Raw genomic sequence first — 20,471 nt, forward strand, 5'->3', positions numbered from 1 at the left:
GCAGGATGAGCAGCTTACAGCGGCTGACAGCAGGTTAAAGGTAAGTCAGCCTATGGACACCGTGCAGCCTGTAGGACTCGCTGATCCCTGGAGCTCACAGGGGAAAGGAGCGCTTTTCCTCACTAAATTAAACCAGCGCTCTGCAGTCTGTCAGTGCTGAGAGGCCCAGCTCACCCCCCGTTGTATTATCGAGTTACCCAAACGAAAACAGCCACTTGATACTTGGCGCTAACATGACGGTTGACATGAGCAATATGATCATGACAGAAATGGGTTTTTTTACGCGTTGAGTTTTGCACGTAAAAAGAAATCTTTGGTTGAGTTCACGGACCCTCTTTCACACACCCCACCTCCAGGCCGGGGGCGTCTTCAGTCGCCTCCTCCAAATGATTTCACCCTTTAAATTTGGAATCGATGAAATAGCTCATCAGTCTGTTGTTCAGAAAAACAAGATCTTCCTTGAAGCAGTTTGACCTGTGCGTAATTACGCGCGGCACACTCCTGAAGGAGCGCAACTGTTACTTCTCCTGCCGTTGATGTCTAGAGGTGAATCAACTGAAGGGAAAGGATTTCATTCATATACTAGCAGCCAACTGGGATTATTGGCAAGAGGTAACAACATATATTTCTTCTTCTTCTTCTTCTTCTTCCTCTTCTTCTTCTTCTTCTTCTTCTTCTTCTTCTTCTCCTTCTTCTTCTAAGTCTTCGTCTTCTTCTTCTTCTTCTTCTTCTTCTTCTTCTTCTTCTTCTTCTAAGTCTTCTAATTATACTAAGTCTTCTTCTAAGTCTTCTTCTTCTTCTTCTTCTAAGTCTTCTTCTTCTTCTTCTTCTTCTTCTTCTTCTTCGTCTTCTTCTTCTTCTAAGTCTTATTATTCTTCTAAGTCTTCTTCTTCTAAGTCTTCTTCTTCTTTGTCGTCTTCTTCGTCTTCTTCTTCTTCTTCTCCTTCTTCTTCTAAGTCTTCTTCTTCTTCTTCTTCTTCTTCTTCTTCGTCTTCTTATTATTATTCTTCTAAGTCTTCTTCTTCTTCTTCGTCTTCTTCTTCGTCTTTGTCTTCTTCTTCTTCTTCTTCTTCGTCTTCTTCTAAGTCTTCTTCTTCTTCTTCTAAGTCTTCTTATTATTATTCTTCCTCTAAGTCTTCTTCTTCTTCTTCTTCTGTCTTCTTATTATTATTCTTCTAAGTCTTTTTCTTCTTTTTCTTCTTCTTCTTCATCTTCTAAGTCTTCTTCTTATTATTCTTCTAAGTCTTCTTCTTCTTCTTCTAAGTCTTCTTCTTCTTCTTCTTAGTCTTCTTCTTCTTCATCTTCTTCTTCTTCTAAGTCTTCCTCTTATTCTTCTTCTTCTAAGTCTTCTTCCTCTTGAGAAATCAACATAAGAATGCTGATGCTACTCGTTCTTTTTTATTCTTCTTTTGTTTTATTTTTATTAAAAGAGAACTTGCTGTAGAAACAAAACCTAACCTTTTTTAACCTATACATGTTAGTGCTGTTGTTGTTGTGTCGTTGCGTCTTTAATTCAGTTTACTATAGAAATCTCTAGTTGAGTCAAAATGATATTTCAATCTTTCAACTAGAATTTCAAATTTGAAAATACTTCATTTACAATCCAGTCCACCTAAAATATCAAGTGTACCTCACATTATGTCAACACCATCACTGTACATATCAGCTGTAGCTGCTCTTATAGAAGTGTAGGTGTGATGGCAGCAGGGTGGAAAGACTGTGGCTGGGGTGGGTGTTGTCCTTCAGTATCCTCTGGGCTCTGTGCAGACATCTCACTTCACCGATATCACTGATGCTCTGTGGATGGTACCTTGTATATTAAGGGTCCAGTTGGTAAGAAAGTTGATGTTTGACTCCTCAAACACTGACGCTTTGGGATGGCGACTGACCAGACCTTGTCATGGTTTGTTCCCTGTTTAATGTTGAAACCTTCTGTGTCATGTTTTACTTTCCACTTCTTCTCTTGGTCTGTTTTTACACCTTTTCTTCCTGTGTCTCATTGGTTAATCACACACAGTATTTAAGCCTGTGTGCTTCCCTCAGTCTTTGTTGGTTCAGCTGTCGGTCCTGTGTCCTCTGTGCTCTCCATGGCTTCTGGTTTGTCCTCAGTTTTTTGTTTTTTTTCCTTGCTTGCCCTTTTTTATTGCTGCTTTTGGATTTTGGACACCAGCTCATTAAAGCTTGCTTGTTTTCTACCCGCCTGCCTCTGTGTGTCTTGCGTTTGGGTCCTTTGATTAGTTAAGGGCGAGACTTTCTCACAAGCCCATGAGACTAATTATTCATGGGTTAGATGCATTTATGACATCATTTCTGTCATCATTTTCAGTAACCCAAAGCAAATGTACTTTAATAGTCATGACGATTGTAATACACACTGAATCCCAGTAGATAGCGCCACCACACAAAAGGAGGTGCTTTAACCCGCTGATAGCATTTCTGTTTTACACTTACCATTTCATAGTGCTCCTCTGTGAAATGGTGACAAGGGTTCTGAAGAAAAAAGGTCTCGTGTCAACAGCTCTTTTCTAATCTTCGCTCCAGGTCATATCAGTGTTGTTTTGCCACTCCAGCACTTTGCAGAGGAAGCTCAGAGGAGTCACTGGGCGAAGTGCCAGATGGAAAGTAGTCCATTGCCTTTGGTCTGCTTAATTTACACCTGTCACTCTAGCTGGTGTTTGTATGTGTTTCCATTGGCACGACAGTGTGAACATAGCTGCTTAATCACTTCTATTTTTAGGCTCATGCATTAATGAATCACAACAACTCTACAATGTTGTGTTTTCCTCAGGGTGTTTCCATGAGATCAAACTGTTTTAACACAGTAACAAGATGAAATCAGTTTTTCAGATGAGCTCCAAGAATCACTTTTCTTTGGAGTGCCCTGATGGTAATCAGTTTATCTGTCCTGTTGCCTCATCTCTTTTTTATGGTCTGGTGCTTTAATTTAGTTGCACAACACCACATTTAAAAGAAGAGCAGCGCCTGACAGTAAAACACAACCGAAGGTGTTGCTCTTGCAGCGCTATGAGGTCACTGTTTGCACACACATACTTTAGTATGGCTCTCTTCACCTGCGTTGACCCAAATTTTGTTAAACAGTGATTATCTGTCATCAGAACAGGAACAAAAACCTGAGATAATCTTCAAAGCGAGCGGTAGGGAGTTGCCTGAAGACATTCCTTTTAGTTGTTTTGTGGACGGCTCCTCTCTGTACAGCACGTTCTGCCTCTGGCTGTACAAGATGTTCTTATTGTAGGATGATGTATGCGGCACCATGGATGCTGGTGTGAGTAATGTTCATGCTTGACGTGCTTCGGGGCTGAGAGTTACCAGGTATTAGAGGAAAATACGAAAGAATACTGAAGCAAAGTATTTCAGATGATTTGACAGCCATGTTGCTTCACTTTGCATACAAATGATGAGTTTAACCCTAACCCTGACTTTTATATTGCGTGCAGTACGTACGTGCACGTGATTCACCATACCTTCCCATTAACTTCTGTAGAAAACAGGCGCGACCAAATACAAAGTTCAAGGCCCAATCCCAGTAGTTCCCTTGCCACTACCACTTAGCCCTAACCTTCCATTTTTGCGTTTCCGAGGGTGTTTTGTATTTGATGACTTGATTCATAGCACGAAGTTGCGAATGAATTACGAGCGTCCATGCTTTTACATCCCCATCCACGACTACTGCTGCTGATGGCGCATGAGGGTCTTGAAGCCAAGTATTGTTTGTCTTTTTAACCAAGGTTTGTTGCCTAAACCTAACCAAACAGCGATTGCTACGTGTTTATGTTTGTTACCATGATGATAGAGGTCACCTGACTATCTGCTGTCTGCCATCCACAGAAGGTAATGGGACGGATCGGTTCATCACCTGCACGCAAAGTTGTGCTCCTACGTATGCATTGCACGCAATTTGAAAGTGTACATTTGTTTTATTTGTTAGCCAATTAAAGAGAAGGAGTTGAATTTAAAGACTCTAAATCACTGATATGATCTGCAGGTCCTGTCTATGGACTTTTTTAGCGTCTTTCAGCTCATTGTTTCGGTTTTCGGGCTGTTTTGGTTGACTGTCGCTTCCCTCATAGTGTAGTATTTGGCCAAAGCCAAAAGAAACCCCCAAAAAACAAGCACCAAACAGCAGACAGATGAAGTCAGCAACTAGCGGGTGAAGGAGAACAATTAACTGCTAAAAAACAAAATATTTCCTCTTGTAGTTGGTTGAAAGATTAAAGGAGAGTAAATATTAATTCCACAAAAATGATAATGTTGCTAATCTGTATCTGCTGGATGTGTAAATAAGAAACTGAACGCTAACACATTAAAGGTTACAGCCCGTCATTGTTTTGTTCACAGCTCGTTTCCGCTGCTACCAAGTAGCCACAAAATAAATAATTGCACATATTGCACATTTGTCTTTTTAAATCCTATGTGCATAACTCCTTTTATTTCACAGCTTTTCAGTCTAAGATTCCAGCTTCTGTCAGCCCCACAGTGTATTACATGCCATGTAAGGGCATGAAGTAGCTTCCAGCCAAGAGGAAGTTTTCTGTGTGCAATCACGGGGAGTTAAATGTCAGGGGGGTGCTATCATGACTAACTGAAGCCATGGGCAAAGGATTTTCTGTGGTTGACATTATCAACAAAATGTTAGGAAACATTACCCGTACTTGAACTTTAATCCCCCCTCTGTATAACCGAATCTTCAAATTCAACCAGCAGGTATGTTTTTGCACGTAGCAGACAGTCCTACCCTTCCCTGTAGGGTTCAGAGAGAGGTTGTACAGGGTGAGCACCACGTAATGAACGTGATGCTTGTATTGAGTTTCAGCTACCGTGTCATGCTCATGAACTCTGTTTGAATCAGATTTAATTGAAGGGTAACTGTATAGATTTACAGGAAATGTCAGAAAACCGTTAACCCCTAGATTGAAGCAATGGGGGAAATCATAACACAGAGTTACTTCACAGAGTAAGTGACCATAACTAAATAAACAGGCTGTTCTTAGAGGAAAATAAGGTCCCCAGAACAATGTTTGAAGCCAGAGAGGTGGCAGGGTCTGCCACATATAAACAAAGTAAAAACAGTATGAAGTTGTGTTGTCCTTTAAGGTCAAGTTTGTTTATTCAGTCATGAAAACAAAGAGTTTGTTTATTCAGGCAAAAAAAAAAAATCAGTCAATGAAGACACCTTTCAGTATGTCATGAGTGCCAATTAGTAAAATCAAACCTTATTGGAAGTGCTGCTAAGAGGAAAGGTCCCTTATGTAGTGTTTCCCACACAGAACTAAAGGCCCCGCCTCCACTCAAGAATATTTAAGTCCACAGTTTCCAGCTGCTTGTCTTTCATTTGGGTGCTTGGCTCTGCACCAGCACACACATTTGTAGGACAAACTCAGCAACAAAGCCTCCCAAACTCCCTGTCCTGATAAGGCTGACCCCCCCATCTCACCCTCTCAGGAAGAAGAAGGAAAGAGGAACAGGGAAAAAGGGAACAAGAAGTGACAGCTCACAGGAACTAGAGAAGAAGCAGAGCAGCAGCAGCAGAATTGTGGATTGCTACTGGCTGGTGAAAATGATCCTGTTGGCTGCCTTGGTGATGTCTCACTGTTGCTTGGGTCTGAGTGGAGCTGCAGCGGGAAGCACAGGACTGGAGAGGATAAAGGAATGTGGCACCAGGTGTTCTCAGGTAAAACCGCATCCTCAGAATACACACTCGCACATCTAAATATAGACGTCCTATTACTGACTCCTGCTGCTTATACTACAGTACAGCAACTATGATTGATTCTACTACTACTACTCATTCTTCTATGAGTATGGATTTCCTAGAAGGCTCTGCAAACAGTCAGACAATGAACTAATGATGGAGGTGCTCCTACGCACTGCTGTAATATCAATTCCTGACACTGTATGACTCACCTGTTGACTCATTAGACATGTGAACGGTGACTGGATACATCAAAGGTGATCCTGCATGCTGAACTGCACACATGCAGCATCTGAAGCTCGTGTCTGGTGCTTGAAGTGCACTTAATCATTTACTGAGGAGGCAAACAAAGTAGATCTAGTATGGTGGAGAGTGGATAGATGACACCTGTTGCCTGTTAACTTCTCTCTAAGCAGAGGTTGAGTAACTACTTATTTTTACTCAAGTGCTATACAAATTCAAGGTACTATTTTCATTTGATGCAACTTTGTACTTCTACTCCATGACATCTCGGAGGCAAATATTGTACTTTTTACTCGGCTACATTTGTCTGCCAGTTTTAGTTACCTGCAACTTTTCAGATTACAATTTTCCCATGTACCTTCAAATGTTGGTGATCCGAATGTGATTTTTTTTTTCTGATCAACTGAAGGATGATGTGTTCCTTTATGGGTTGAAACAGCCCTCCTACTTCTCCAAACTAAGTAACTATTTAAAAACCCTCTTGGATTAGTTGGACAAAGCTGAAAACAGCCTGTTTTTCATGAGATAGTTGACTTTTGAGAGATAAACGACCCTCACCCTTAGTCAGTGTTGTAAAACGTACCCAAAAGTCATACTTGAGTAAAAATAGTAAAGATATTGTGTTAAAATATAAGTATTTGATATTAAACGTACAAGTAAATGATAGATATATTTACATGTATGTGGATACTGGAGACCTGAGATTCAGTATTTTTCCGATTATCAGAATGTGTCTTTTTGTTTGTTTGTATGTTTTTTCAATCTGATTGCTGATGAGATAATTTAATTGCAGTGTGTTATCTCAAGAGTAGCTAGTAACTAAAGTTGTTAAGTAAATGTAGCGAGCAAAAAGTACAATATCTGCCTGTTTGTTGCCGCTTACAACCTCCCAAAAACCCAGATACTTTCCTCCTAGATACCTGTTAACAGTTTGAAACTTAAATGGGAGCAGTGTTGACTTTCAAAACATCCTTAACTATGAGGTGATGTGTATTACCACATACTCTGTAGCTGGATGTTGTTTGTTCTTAAAACAAAATGATGGACACTTCAGAGCTGTGCCTTCTTAAGAAACGTCAGTCAACAAAATAGCCACTGAGAATTTTTTAAAAACATTTTCCAGATGAGCTCCGAAGCATCTCATAAATTACGTCTCCACAACATACCTAACAGGTAACTGTCAGTCATCACTGAATGGAGGAATAACAGCGTGTGTAAATATGTGGAATAGTCACATGGAAAATGTTCTGACTGATTTATAACCAATACATTTTGGAAGCAAGCCTAGGAAAATAGTCCTGTGCTTAATGACTTCGTTGATGCATGCTGTTTAGCACAGACTTGTGTTGCAGCTGCCCTAAAAGCACAAAAAGACAAGTAGAGTAACTGATTGTAACATATAATTACCCTTTATATTGGGCTGATTGTTTCACCTAGAACAACCTGCAGCAAACTGTGGTTATGAACTGGTTGGGTTTTACCTGAAGGAGCAATGAGGATGTAAAACGCTCCTTATCTGGGAATTCCCTCCTCTGCGGAGCTGCCTCTGCAGACCTTTGTTCTCTTTGTTAAGAATTACTTTATTAAAGGAGCTCCAACTGAAAAAGGGTCACAGAAAAGAGTTGCAGCCTGTTTCACCTGAGTGCCTCTTTTTTTTCCTTCCTTGCAGGGCCTTCACTGCAAGAACAAGCCAGATTGTGAGTAAAGACATGTTTTGCTACATGACATCTGCACTCATGCATGCACACGGGACATGTTTTTTCACCACAACTCTGTGTGTTGCTGCCGATATTGCTGTCATTTTATAAGTGTCTATCTTACTGTTATGTTGCCAAAGAAACTGCAATCAGTGTTTAGACTTGGTTCAAAAGTCAATAAAACCACATTCAAACCATCACGTGAAACTAGAAACCCCCTAAATCGTATTTAAAGATCTGAAAGTAGGCCGCCCCACCTATCATAAGGTATGAGACACTTCCTGACATGCAATCAAGTTAAATACACAATGTGCATGTCTGGCAGGCACGTGGGCGTTGAATTAAACCATTGAATTGACTTCATTGTGGTATCAAAAGCAAGCAGGACACATAAATTACATGTGTATTCAAAGAGCACAAAGAGTAATCAGTATGCCTTCATGATGATGGAGGAAAGCTGATGTAATTTGTTTTTCTAGATAAATAATAGATAAAAATTTACATGGAAGTACACACTTGATGATCTAACTTCCACTGAACACCCACCTGGAACACCTTCAGTCATCCTTGTTATGGTTGTGACAGGAAAACCTCACCGCATCAGGGATTTCTCTTGAAGTGGCAGCGTGTGTGCGCTGAAAGATAACGTGTTGTGTGTTTGTTCTGGCAGCTTTATTTCCTCCTCCATGTCAGACTCCTGCTGAAGGCCTCAACACATCCTCCGTGTTCCACAACATCAGCCTGTCCACAGTCATGAGGTGCGAGGGGAAGCAGAAGTGCTCGCTGCACCTCAGAATCAAAACCAAGTTACAACTTCATGGTATGTAAATGATATGAACATTTACCAGATAGTTTTATTAAAGGTGCAATATGTAAGAATCAGCGTCCTGTTGAATTAATGCACAAAACAAATTGGGGGCAGCAAATCACCAGAATAACAGCCCGCTGCTGTAAACAGTAGCGACCATTAGCTTGTTAGCTCATTTAGCCAGACTGGGAACTCGAGGCGCCTGTGGAGTGTTGATGTTCACACTGCTAGCACTGGAGCTTTGGACCCGGATGGGCCTGGGCTAGCTGGTTAGCATGCTATATTTAGTAAAAATCTCTTCATCATAATATCAAAATGTTTTTCTTCACAATTGGTTGATAATTTTGGCTCATTTTTAATGTTTCAACTAAGATTCCTACATATTGCACCTTTAAAAAGCCTCTGATAAGTCATCTAGTTGACTTTTCTCCTACAGTAACCATTGTGAACTTCAATCTACGAGCAAGGTGGGAAACTCTAACACAAAGATTTTTTCTTCGGTTTGGTTGAAATGGATATTTATGTAATTTTTTGTTTTCGACATATTATTTTTAATGCTAATTTATTCCAGTTTAGTTCATGGTACTCAACAGAAGAACAGTTGTGGTAGTCGTGACTCTCAGGGAAGTTAATCGCCAATCTATCAATTACTTTTCTCAGTAAATGTAGAGTAAGGGGTTGTGTGGGTGTGGTTGGCCTGGACCTCAACGGGGAAATGTGCCTCCCGGTAACTCCAAAGCTTTTTTTATTTACATGTTGTGTCACAAACTTTTTGAATATAAACTTAATTATGAAAACAGCTCCTCCCCCACCACGTTACGGTTAGCATCCACAAGTGTTGCATTTGCTCCAAATGCTGGACTGTCCCTCAACGATCGATTAGTAGTTGCCATGGCACTTTATTTACGCGGTGCTTTAGCAACGAGCAACCGCCTGTTTTTAACCCCTTTGTCCTTATTTGGCAAGAATATCTGTAATTCTCTGTAACTGGCCTTCAAACGAGCAGAAGTCCTGACATAACTTATTTTAACTCTGTTGTAATGAGGAAGTTTCCAAAGTAACTCTTCGGGTGTAGTCGAGCCGACACGCGCCTAGTCATGGTCAAAGATGGTTATCACTGATGACACAGATGAACAGTAAAGGAAGTCTCATTCATAAAGACAAACACTTTCGCTCGTCAAACTTCTGCTTTTGCATCATGACAATATCAGCTGACGTCTTCTGTTCCTGATTCCAGATAGGAAGCACTTGATCTAATAAGGTGCGGTTCAAAGCACACAGTGAGGCACATGACACTATATGGGCTGGAGCAGGGAAAATCTGACCAAATCTGACTCAGCCAAAAAAATATGACACACAACAGATTAACTCAGTGGTAAAATCTAGCATTTTCCAGCTGCGGCTTTTATCTAAGGTCAAGCTGACTCACGCTGGCATGCATTACTGTTTTATATTCACCGTTACTGTTTGACAACTGTACTTTGTGTCTTCAAGCCGCCCTCTGGTTTCTGACTTTGATATAATTCCCTCCCCCAGAGTCCGTCCATGGTGTGTCCATCTGCACCATGACCATGGGGATGATGGCGAACTGCCGGATCGTCAGCTTCACAAGAGCGTCGAGAGAAAGGATGTCTGGACGGCAGGTAGACTGTTAACAGCACCTCATTGGGATTTTTTGGCACATTTAGTTGTGTAGTGTGATGCTAGAGTTAGTTTTCTTTTAGAGTCAAATGTCATGCAAATGCATGGAGAGTAAACTAAGAGCTTAAAGGGACAGTTCACCCTTAATTATAACAATTACACAAAACATATTGTTCCTCTTACCTGTAGTGCTATTTTTGGTTTGAGTCACCAAATCTGAAAAACCTAGCGTCAGTGTCTCCTTCCAGAAATCATGACCCGGTTCCTCAAGATAATCCACAGACCTTGTTGTGAGCAGTTTCACGTGGGAACAACTTTCTTTTTACCAGTCTACACCCAGAAGGAAGCGTGCTTCTACTCATAGACGAAACGCTAGCTTACTAAGATAGCTAACGTCTCAGCCTCGTCCTTTAAAGGGGCTCTGTGGAACTTCTGTTTTGGTAGACGCTGGCCGTTAGTTTATGGTAGCGGACTTAACTGTCGCTCTTCGTTAGCGGAGCGGAACGTGCATTGAGTCACGTCCTTTGGACTGTTGCAACCTGAGTCCTTCAGAAAAAAGAAATCCATTGTCCAGCAGCATTAAACCACATAAAAAAATCCATCCGCAGGCTTGTAGAGTCTAGTACAGTTGCTAATTTGTCAATTTGTCATGCTTTTGTGCACCATGAAATTACTTTGGTCTGATATTGGTCTAAACATGTGCAGCAGTTTCCATGGTATTATTAGCTGAGTCATGTCAGACATGTGACAGCTTGTGTCTTTATTTTTCCCTTTTTGCTGCAGGTGGAACTTGAGAACGATTGTACCGACATTTCTCCGGGCCAACAAGTCAGAGTCACAGTGAAGACAGTGCCAAGTTACTGTGGACTTACCTGGACAGCCACCTACGAAGCTCCAGGTACGGATATAGGCAAATTTGCACAACTGTGCAAACACACACTCATGGGATCATGACTGTAAAGTAACAGGAACCCTAGAGTAACTCAACCCAAGTACCTACTTGTTTGGATAGAAACACTGGAGACACCCCCTGTTATGTTAAGATGAAGGTAAATGAGTCAAGCAGTAAGGAGAAAACTGTAGTAAGTTAGTAATTATTACTTTTCTCCACAGGATGCGCTGGTGAAGATTTGCGAAGACACGTCCCAGAATGCATCAGTAAGTACACATTATTTTCTCAGCCGAGAAACCAGTCTCAGAGCAAGGCAGGATCTCACATGTGTCCGTGACTGAGGTGAAAATCTCACACTCGCATGTCTCTTTCAGCTGGCAGGCTGTCGTATGATGTGAACCCACAGAAGAGGGAGCTGAGTGTCCGAGTGTCGGACATGCTGGAAGATCACAGCTACCACCTCCGTCTGTGCCGCCGCAAGGATTTCATCTGCGCTGGTACAGGCGTCAATAAACTGGTTAGTCCCTCTTTTTATTGGAATCTGAGAATGGTAAATGGGTGACACGGTCTTACTTACTTTTTCTTTAAAAGGTCGTTAAAAAGCACAAGAACCTATATAACACACTGAAGGAAATGAAAAACAAAGGTCTCCTGTACAGTGGGCAGGATTTACATGGAAATAAAGAAGAATCCTATCTAAACAAACCCTGTTAACATCCCTCCAAGCAATTTTTGGCGGTTTGAAGCACCCTTTGTTACTTAAATCCTTCTCCTGCTAACCACTTAGTGAGTCAGTAACCCATTAATTTTATATTTGTAGATTGGTAATCTGCTTACTCACCGACTCGCTTTCCTTAATTCTCTGCGATTCTGAAGAAATTCAAGGTGACTGCTACTAATTGTCTGATGCGTCACTGATATTGAGAAATATACTCCACTTAATGACAGAACAGTAATTGGCTTCTTATCAATCAGGTGACTCAGGAATCCTGAGGAGTCGCCCAACACCGACTCATTAACATGCTCGCATGCTGAGTGTCACAATGCTTTGTTTATCTTCCAGATTAAGAAGGAGGAAACCTTGAAGAGCGTCATCCTCCCATACTCCCGGCCTTTGCCCTGCCTCTGCATCGAGGTAAAACACTCCCGGTTTGAAGTACTTATGATCTGTTTTCATAAGCCATCAGTTCCACAAAAGAGATCAACATTTGGTAATCATTAACAACGTTCTTCACAGGGGTGGTCAGCAGTGATGGATGCCCCCAGAGTCCAGGTCTGCCCCTTTACGGACCGTGAGTCACTTGATTGCCTTTAGTCAGATTGAATTCTGCGTCCTTTTGTTTTATTACTTCATAACTGATACCACGTTGTTTAAAAAGAACATGACCTCACCTGCCCGCAGGTCTCGAGGAGCTGTGGTCTGAAATAACCTTCGACCCGCTTGAGGGGAGGCTATCGTGGGAGCCCGCCTGTCCGGTTGCAGCTGTGGTTGCGCTGTGTCAGGAAAGAGAGGACGGCGACTGCGTGGATCTGCCTCACTCCTCGCAGAACGTCAGCAGAGAAAAGGTGCAGCACCCTGAAATGTTGAGGCACTGGTTGTGTTCACCTGCAGTGTTTCTGACTGCTTGTTAAGGTCTCTTGAAGCTGATGTACGTTTGAGCCAACAATGCACAAGATTATACAAACACTAAGATTCAAGACTGGGTTAAAGAACGGGTTTAAAAAAACAGCTCGCCTTGGGTTAGGTCAAAAGTACTCTGTCGTTAAGTGTCACTTTTGTAACAATTCGTAATAACATGGCGTCAGCGGTTTGAACACATCATGATTGTGTGATCGAAAATATCGCGTGATGGACCGATCTGACTGTTGCTCATGACGTCACTTGTTTACACCAAAAGCCCAGTATTGCATTATTCTGAGAACATCTTCCTTGATCTTGATCATCTTCCTTAAGGCATACTTTATACATAATGCCAGGAAAATTATTAATTGCACTTAGTCAGGCTTCTAGAAAGCAGGAAACTCATTCCACCCTCTTGCTTCAGCTCGTACAGATGTGTTTATCCAAACAGCTGCTGACTTAACAGTTGACTTGCAAGAACGAAGGGAGAACTTGTGCAACTGGGAGTCCTCAGATGAAACACAGATTGTATATTTAAATGAGATCTTCACTGGAGTGAACCCGAGGCCGTGTTACTCCAGAAGGGAGTACTCTGTTGATATAAAAATAGCCGGTGACACAGAGTCTCCATGAAAGCTGAGTCTTGCTGACCTGATACAAACTATTAAGCTTGTACCAAGACAAAACAGTAGTAGTTTAGCATTTAGTCAGACTGAAACTAAATATTTGGACTTTCTGTGTTCGAAGATTATCATTATCAATGACTTTCATTATTTGTTGCTTTTCAGATGACATTTACTGAAGTGGATCCACACCCTCAACTGTGCATGAAGGTAATGACTACCTTTCACCCTTTGGCTCTTTCAGTTTCAGTGGAAAAAAAACCCAATAGTGCTGCTGACATACTGTAAATCACGTCAGTAGGCTACAGTGGCAGACTCAGGAGGTTTGAGGGACAGGGGCCAAAAATTACAAAGGGCAACAGCATGCGGAAAGGGCACTGGAAGGGCACTTTATCATGTTTAATCTACCATAGGGGCATTAAAAAGCTAGCCTTGCTTTGTCTTAAATCCACCTACTACCACCTCTAAAACTTTACACATCATATTTTGTTTATTTAAATCAAACAAAAACCGTAGTGTAGCCTAGCTTCCTTGAGTCCCTGCTTATGTGAAGCTTTAGTGGTCTGGTAGCTAGATTGTGCTCCCTTTATACAGAGCCAGGCTACTGTGGACTTTGTTCTGAGCTAAGCTAAAAGAACGGTCTGTAGGACAGGAAGATAAATCTCGCATCTGGTTGCCTCAGGTTACTGGTTAGCTGGCACTGATTAGTTACTAAGCTAATCGGCTGCTGGCTAGCCTCATATTTGCCACATACTGTAGGCTACTTTAGTTCACATGAATGAATTTCATGTCATTTCAGTGCTGGGCTGATGTCTGCTTAAATTACACAGGAATGCCTGATAATATCAGAAACATTTTTTCCCTTGGACATAGATATTTTTACAATTATATGCTAATTTTTGGCGGTATACAGTGACTAATAGCTTTATAATGCTTATATATAGCATGTTAGTGCTGATGGCATTTGCACTGCTAAACCAGTTAATTCTATAAAAGGACATCATGTGTATGATCGCACTTTTACAATGGAAACTGCAGTGATAAAAGGGGGAAGTTGTGCTTTTGTTACCTGCAGTTTTTAGACATTGTGCACTGATTTACAACAGAACTTAACTGGAACTATTTTCTGTGGGCACGTTAAATAGGTTCTCTGATGCAAATTCTCACATTTAGATTCCTATCTTAGAACAAAGCATTATGTTTATGGGCTTGATATGTTGGATGAAGAGATTTACATAATATAATTGTTCAATCTTCTTCAGTTCACTGCAGGCTCTCAGTCCTGGACCAGGTGCCCCTTTGCTAATGGAAGATTTCAAGGTACCACTTGTTGTCACATCAGCATGCTAATCATATCATGATTTTCGCACTGCTGCATCAGTCTGTGGCAATAAATCTCCCAGACAGTCATTTCAGAGCCACATTTAGATTATATTATGAAGCTAATGACGGACATCATGCAATATGGTGTTGGAAAATTGGCTATTATAACGATAGCTGTGCTATATTTTTTCCAGCATGGGAGGTTGTTGTGACAAGAAAGCAAGGTCACGAAGATGTGAAAATGTCGTCCCAGATCAATGCAACGTTTTCTGTGGGGCTGTGTGTGAAGACTGAAGGGTCTGCTGTGTGCCAGATCACAGAAACACACACCGTTCATGTGGTAGGTATCACACACTTGCGGTGCCGATTCTAAAAAGATGTTCATATAATTCCATCATCATGAAACTGGCCATAATGGTTATTACAACATGTATTTACGGTAGTTGTTTTGCGGCGACCTCTTGTGGCTGTAGTAAGTATTACAGCAGCAAAGGAGGAAGTCAGGTGATGGACTATAAAGAGTGTGAAAATTCCTATGTGTGAAAACCTGTGAGTTATTTTAATCTATTATCATAGTTAAGGTATGTCACTTACGCACATAGTGTAACTTAGGTCATGTACGTAACATGAGCACGAACGCATGCATGTAGGCTAGGTTCAGTAAATAACGTAGCCTACTTATTTAAAACCAAACCACAATGTTTTCCTTAACCTAACCAAGTAATTTTGTTGCCTAAACCTCACCATCAATCATGCCTTTGTATTAAAGATAGAGCTACAAACAACAGCAAATAGTTAGCTTAGGTCTTCACAAATACTGGAAACAAGGGAGAAAAGCTAGCCTGGCTTTGTCTAAACTCCACCCACTAGCACCTCTAAAACATTATGGCGGTCGTTGGTGCCAGACTATTTCATGGCACATAGTAGCTTCCCTGAGTCACCGCTAGATTAAAGCGGATTTGCTAAACTAAACTAAGCTAAGCTAAGCTAAACTAAGCGGACTGTCTGGAGGGCAAATAGGCCACTTTCTTCCTCTCTTTCTTTCATTTCATATCATTTTAGCGCTGGGTTGATGCAATTCTGGCAATCATCCTATAACGTTGTTTCGGTTTGAGGGTGTGTTGTATGAACTGCATTATTTGTATATCAGTGACCCAGTATGGCCCGTATGGGAACACTGCAAGGACATGCCACGACATGCTTGTAATGTTTTCATGGCAGCGCCTTGTCTGATTACTGTTTCTTCTGTATTTTGCTTTTTGCTGCAAGGAAACACCACCTTTCATCTAAGGTGATATATCCTCAAACCGCTTTATGTAATCAAAGCAATTAAAAACACCTTTAGATAACTATCTCCCGACACATCAGCAGCATAAAATATGCAACAGCACGTTTTCCGTTATTGTTCTTGCAGGAAATGTGTTTCTACAGTACTCTGACATTAACGCTTCATCAGTCAGCTCTCTCCTGAATTACTACTGAACTGCTGCCTGGCTGACAACACATAAAAGAGACTGTAAACAAAACAGGATGTCAATCATGACTGCTTTCATTACACCTGCAGAGTTAAGCTCCTAAGAGTCTTTTGTGTCGTTTGTCTGTTTTTCAGGAAAAACGCAAAGCTGTTGGATTAAACCTGGCAGGGGAACTATGCAACTCTTGTCTCCAGGTGTGTTTGGGAAGTCAACATGTCCTTTGAGGTACACTATGCTTTCACCTTTACACAAACAATGACTAATACATGCTTTGAATTTGGATAGGTGACGAGGCTCGATGTGAAATTTGCTGCCACAGTCAATCACTGTCTTCAGGAATGTGGTAAGTATATGTTTGGGGCGCTTCTGCTCCTTATGTACTAGACATTAATTCATCCTTCTCTTCTTTTTTGGTACAAATCCTGGTTCATCCAACTCTTTCTTTTCCTTCCTTTCTCCTTTAATATTCCCAACCTGAGGCACCTCATCACTTTGAAATGTTAATGGTTTCCACTACTTTTTTTAAAAATACGTTTTGAAGCAGCAGTAAGGCATATGTCTACTGTAACGCTGTTTCTAATAGAGTCATTATGAAATTATCAGCCTCTGCAGCTCCCCGAAGTGTTTTCTTGGCATCATTTTGAAGAATAAAAGGATTCTCTGTAACATTTAGTGCACATCAATTTGCTGGCATTGACCGATGAAAGCAATGTATAAACATAAGGGCTTTGAAGAAAGTGATAAAGATCTTTGATGCGCTGTTTATTTTCTTCACGCACAGCTGAGATTGAGAAACATTGAGAAACAGAGTGCTTATATTATAATTCACAAATGTTGGAAAAAAACTGACTAGTATTTTTTTTTTCCGAGCCTAAGATGAGAATATCGAAATCACTTCAGTGTCTGTCTGTACAAAATGAAGCTGTAACCAGTAGCCAGTTGGCCAGTTGGATTTACATATTTGGCTCATATGCCTCATCATTCAGTCTACAATTTCAATTATTGTGACTATGTGGATCTGTCTGTGGATCCGACCGATCCTTTCACTGTCACCAAGTTTATACATATGTCAGTATGTGCCACGTCTAACCTGAAAAATGCTGTATGTCTGTAACCTGTGAATTCTCTTGACAGATCCATCACCTGACGTCAGTACTCTAATGTCCAGACAAGCCTCTTGGGACTTGACCTGGGTCGTCGTACCAGCCGGAGTTTGCCTCTCGGGCATCATTATCATCACTCTGGTGCTTCACGTCCTGTTAACCGGTAGGGAGAGAATTACACAACCGTCCTCAGGCCTCTAGTGTTGTTTACCGTGTTGACATACTGTTATGTAAGCACTTGAGCCAAAATTGATTTTGGCTCAGTTACAATGTCCACCCATCAAACTCACAGACGTTGCATGCTCCTGATAAGTCTGTTAGGGCAAAGGGCTGCACAGCCCCGACTTCAGGCTTCAATGCTTGGAATTGAGCGCAATAAATAGTGTTCAAATGATAACAGTTCATATCGGTGTTTGTTTTCCCTCTTACTAATAACTGATCTCAATTTCTAATTCAGTGGTGGAAGAGTTAGATCTATTACTTATATATACTTATACGTATATTAAGCAAACATGGCCATATCACAGTGTAACAAGTAAAGATCTGCATTCATGTTTTAGGATCACTCCACCAATATTACATGTTAAAATGTGTTTAAAGGTCTTGGGGACCAGTGATGTCACTCAGTGGCTAACTTGCATTCAAACAAATGCTCAAAATTGACACAGCAGAACCAGAGATACCACCTTTTTTTGTTCAACACATCCTTCTTCCTTTTCCAAACCTGGTGCCTTCATTATCCACAATGCAACTGAGCCACTGATTTACAACTCCAGAGCCACAAAAGACTTCATACTACTTGTTTCACACATGCAGTAGTACTCCCAAAGACCTGTAAACACCTGTGGTTGGTGGAGTAACTCTTTAAGTAAAAGTGTTTTAGCATCAAAATATACTCTGGTGAGAGGACAATAAGTAGAAAGGCTCATTATGCAGAATATTCCATTTCAGAATAGTGTATAATATATTATTGAGCTATAATTGTTGATGTTTTAATACGTACATCACTCATATCATACTAAAGCAGCTGCTGGTAAAAATGGGGCATCATTTTTATAATTTCGCCAAAGGATCAATAAACTCTTCTTATCATTATCCACAATAATACACCAGAAATTATTTGTTGGTTTAATTTTTTGTAATCAATCTGAATCTGAACAGTACTTAAAAAGAATTTGAGTTTCTAATACATCAAGTGGAGTAAAAAGAACAATTCTAGTGGGGTAGACTTACTGTATATAGCAGCACAACATGGAAATACTTAAGCAATATACTGTGTGAGGCCGTGATCCTACCCTCTCACTGAAGTTACATAGTGCAGAAACAAGTGATAGAGGGGCAGACACCATTCACCTTATTACATATTGACACTGTACCATCAAAATGATTTTGAAGCTGTTATTTTAAGGTAAACAAGTTACATAATGTTGCTTTAAGTAAAGTACAAGTACCTCAAAATCGTACTGAAGAACAGTACTTGAGTAAATGTTACTTTCAACCACTATTCTCATATAATTGTTATATATAAAACGCACCAGGTCAAATATAATTCTACACTGTATTATACCAGATCTAACATAGCTGTACATTTTGTCTTTCCATGAACTTGTGGTACTATATCGTTGGGAGATATCTGTGTATGTAAAGTGAACCACATCATTCGTTAGATTATACAAATTTACGTTTTTCAATGAACTATGGACGTTTTATTACTTTGTGAATATAAAATTAACCTAAAATTACAAAGCCACGGCTGTGTAACTCATTTAAATAAAAAGCAGCCACTGAGTTTGTACTATAGATCTATTTCCTCATCAGATTCCCCCCTGATCTATTTCAGTGTATCAGAGGAGGAAACGAGAGAGAAACGGAGACTGTACTTTGGAAAAGCCAACAGGTGAGATTATCACAATCTTTTTGTTCCTTTTTTATTCGACCACGCAGCGTTCGCATTTTCACATACCTAACCCCGAACCTTTGTTCTGACAGGTCCTGCTTTTGAGTGCGTGGTCCCTGCATTACAGTCTCAACCTGTTCTCCACGGAGGGGTCCTCATACCTGATTCACTGCAGTATGGGAACACAGAGAAGGCCAACTTAATCTCTAATTGACCAAAGAGTCAGAAAGCATTACTTAGGACGTGCAGTATGAGACTGTAAAGATGTTACACAAACCACATAAGTTCTCTGTTGAAGGCAGTGTACAATGTTGGGGCAAATATTTCAAATGTTATGTATGTTACCGTAATGTATATGTGCTCGTTAGTATGCTTGCTATATTCTTGCCAGTTGTTAATGTATTCTGTGTGGTGTTGTCTCTTTAGGTGAAAGTTTATGTGAATTAAGTTAAGATATCCATCCAGCATGCAGCTAAACAGTCATTTCCTGAATTTAAATGTCTATTTTCAATAAAAAAATGCCAAACATGAAAGAAAACCTGTTGATTTTTTCTTAATGTTTTGAACAAATGTTGGAGGGGAATGATTCATTTCTTTTTAGTTCAGCATTGTCCAAAATCTGAATAGCAATAAACATTTTCTTATCTAAACTTCCTTGTATTGGAAGCAAACATCAGACAGAGCATTTTGTGATATGACAACTAGAAATGTCCAAACGTGACAGAGTCCCCACTCAACATAAAGGCCTAACCTAACCGGTATTTACCATTGTTGCGTCCTTCTGTACTGTGAGGCGTTTTTTGTTGTTTTGTCCACACCCAACAGACAGCAGGTCACCTCTGGCGTTTAAATCAGTTGCCAAGAAGTGAGATTTCACCGGAGCTCTCACACCTCTGTTTGCACACTTGTTCAGACAAGCCAGTGTTTCTTTTAAGTGGCAGTTCACTTCCTCCATCCTTTGCATATTTTTTGTATTTTTCCAACATTCACATAACTCTTAGCAGCTCATGAAGCATTTCAAGTGACAATGAGCACATTATAAGGACAGATGAATATAACTGTGGTAACAAAGCTCTAGTCATCAGTATTTTATAATAACTGCTGATCAAATGACTGTGTGAGGTGAAAGGTGTTGCTTGTGCTGATCAATCCACATATAAATAGCACCTGGTTCTTCGGCTCTAGAGTGTTTTAGCATCGTTCAGCTCATTGTTTCGGTTTCAGTTTTCGTTCTCATCGAGCAGCTAAACATTTCTAATAAACCAAGTTTGCACAACCATCCCAGCACCAAATGACAGACTGATACAGTTGATGACTAGCTGGTGAGTAGAGTGGAGCGTTGTAATTTCCTCAGAAGTGAGTGAAGAGCAAAACACAGCTACAAGGAGAGTGAATGTTTGACCGACATTCATTGGGCGGACACAAGCGTTTGTAA

The 20,471-nt window shown here is 40.6% G+C and overlaps 1 protein-coding gene across 3 annotated transcripts; it reads left to right on the plus strand.

Moving 5' to 3' along the window:
- On the plus strand, positions 1-19,558 carry il17rel (interleukin 17 receptor E-like). Of its 3 annotated transcripts, none has more exons than XM_084345201.1 (19): positions 1-40; positions 5,464-5,692; positions 7,626-7,653; positions 8,324-8,473; positions 9,998-10,104; positions 10,886-11,000; positions 11,216-11,260; positions 11,369-11,511; positions 12,058-12,129; positions 12,232-12,286; positions 12,397-12,560; positions 13,404-13,448; positions 14,501-14,558; positions 14,756-14,901; positions 16,171-16,230; positions 16,322-16,379; positions 17,171-17,302; positions 18,980-19,036; positions 19,129-19,558. In XM_084345201.1, exons 2-19 carry the CDS (start codon positions 5,579-5,581, stop codon positions 19,248-19,250), a joined length of 1,671 nt encoding a protein of 556 aa, XP_084201327.1. In that variant the 5' UTR covers positions 1-40; positions 5,464-5,578; the 3' UTR covers positions 19,251-19,558. The 3 variants fall into 3 exon arrangements, with proteins under 3 accessions (XP_084201327.1, XP_084201326.1, XP_084201325.1); XM_084345200.1 differs by lacking the exon at positions 1-40 and adding an exon at positions 492-612; XM_084345199.1 differs by lacking the exon at positions 1-40 and having other exon boundaries at positions 5,358-5,692.
- Positions 19,559-20,471: the final 913 nt, after the last annotated feature.

The sequence above is a fragment of the Pagrus pagrus genome, assembly GCF_965226575.1.
Source record: "Pagrus pagrus genome assembly, chromosome: 23".
NCBI lineage: Eukaryota > Metazoa > Chordata > Actinopteri > Spariformes > Sparidae > Pagrus > Pagrus pagrus.

What these genes read in the sequence shown, in the direction of transcription:
- il17rel (XM_084345201.1), top strand. Translation starts at nt 5,579, where the DNA reads ATGATCCTGTTGGCTGCCTTGGTGATGTCTCACTGTTGCTTGGGTCTG. An exon ending in AACCAAGTTACAACTTCATG is followed by an intron (nt 8,474 to 9,997) that starts GTATGTAAATGA and finishes TCCCTCCCCCAG; the next exon opens with AGTCCGTCCATGGTGTGTCC. An exon ending in TGCCCTGCCTCTGCATCGAG is followed by an intron (nt 12,130 to 12,231) that starts GTAAAACACTCC and finishes CGTTCTTCACAG; the next exon opens with GGGTGGTCAGCAGTGATGGA.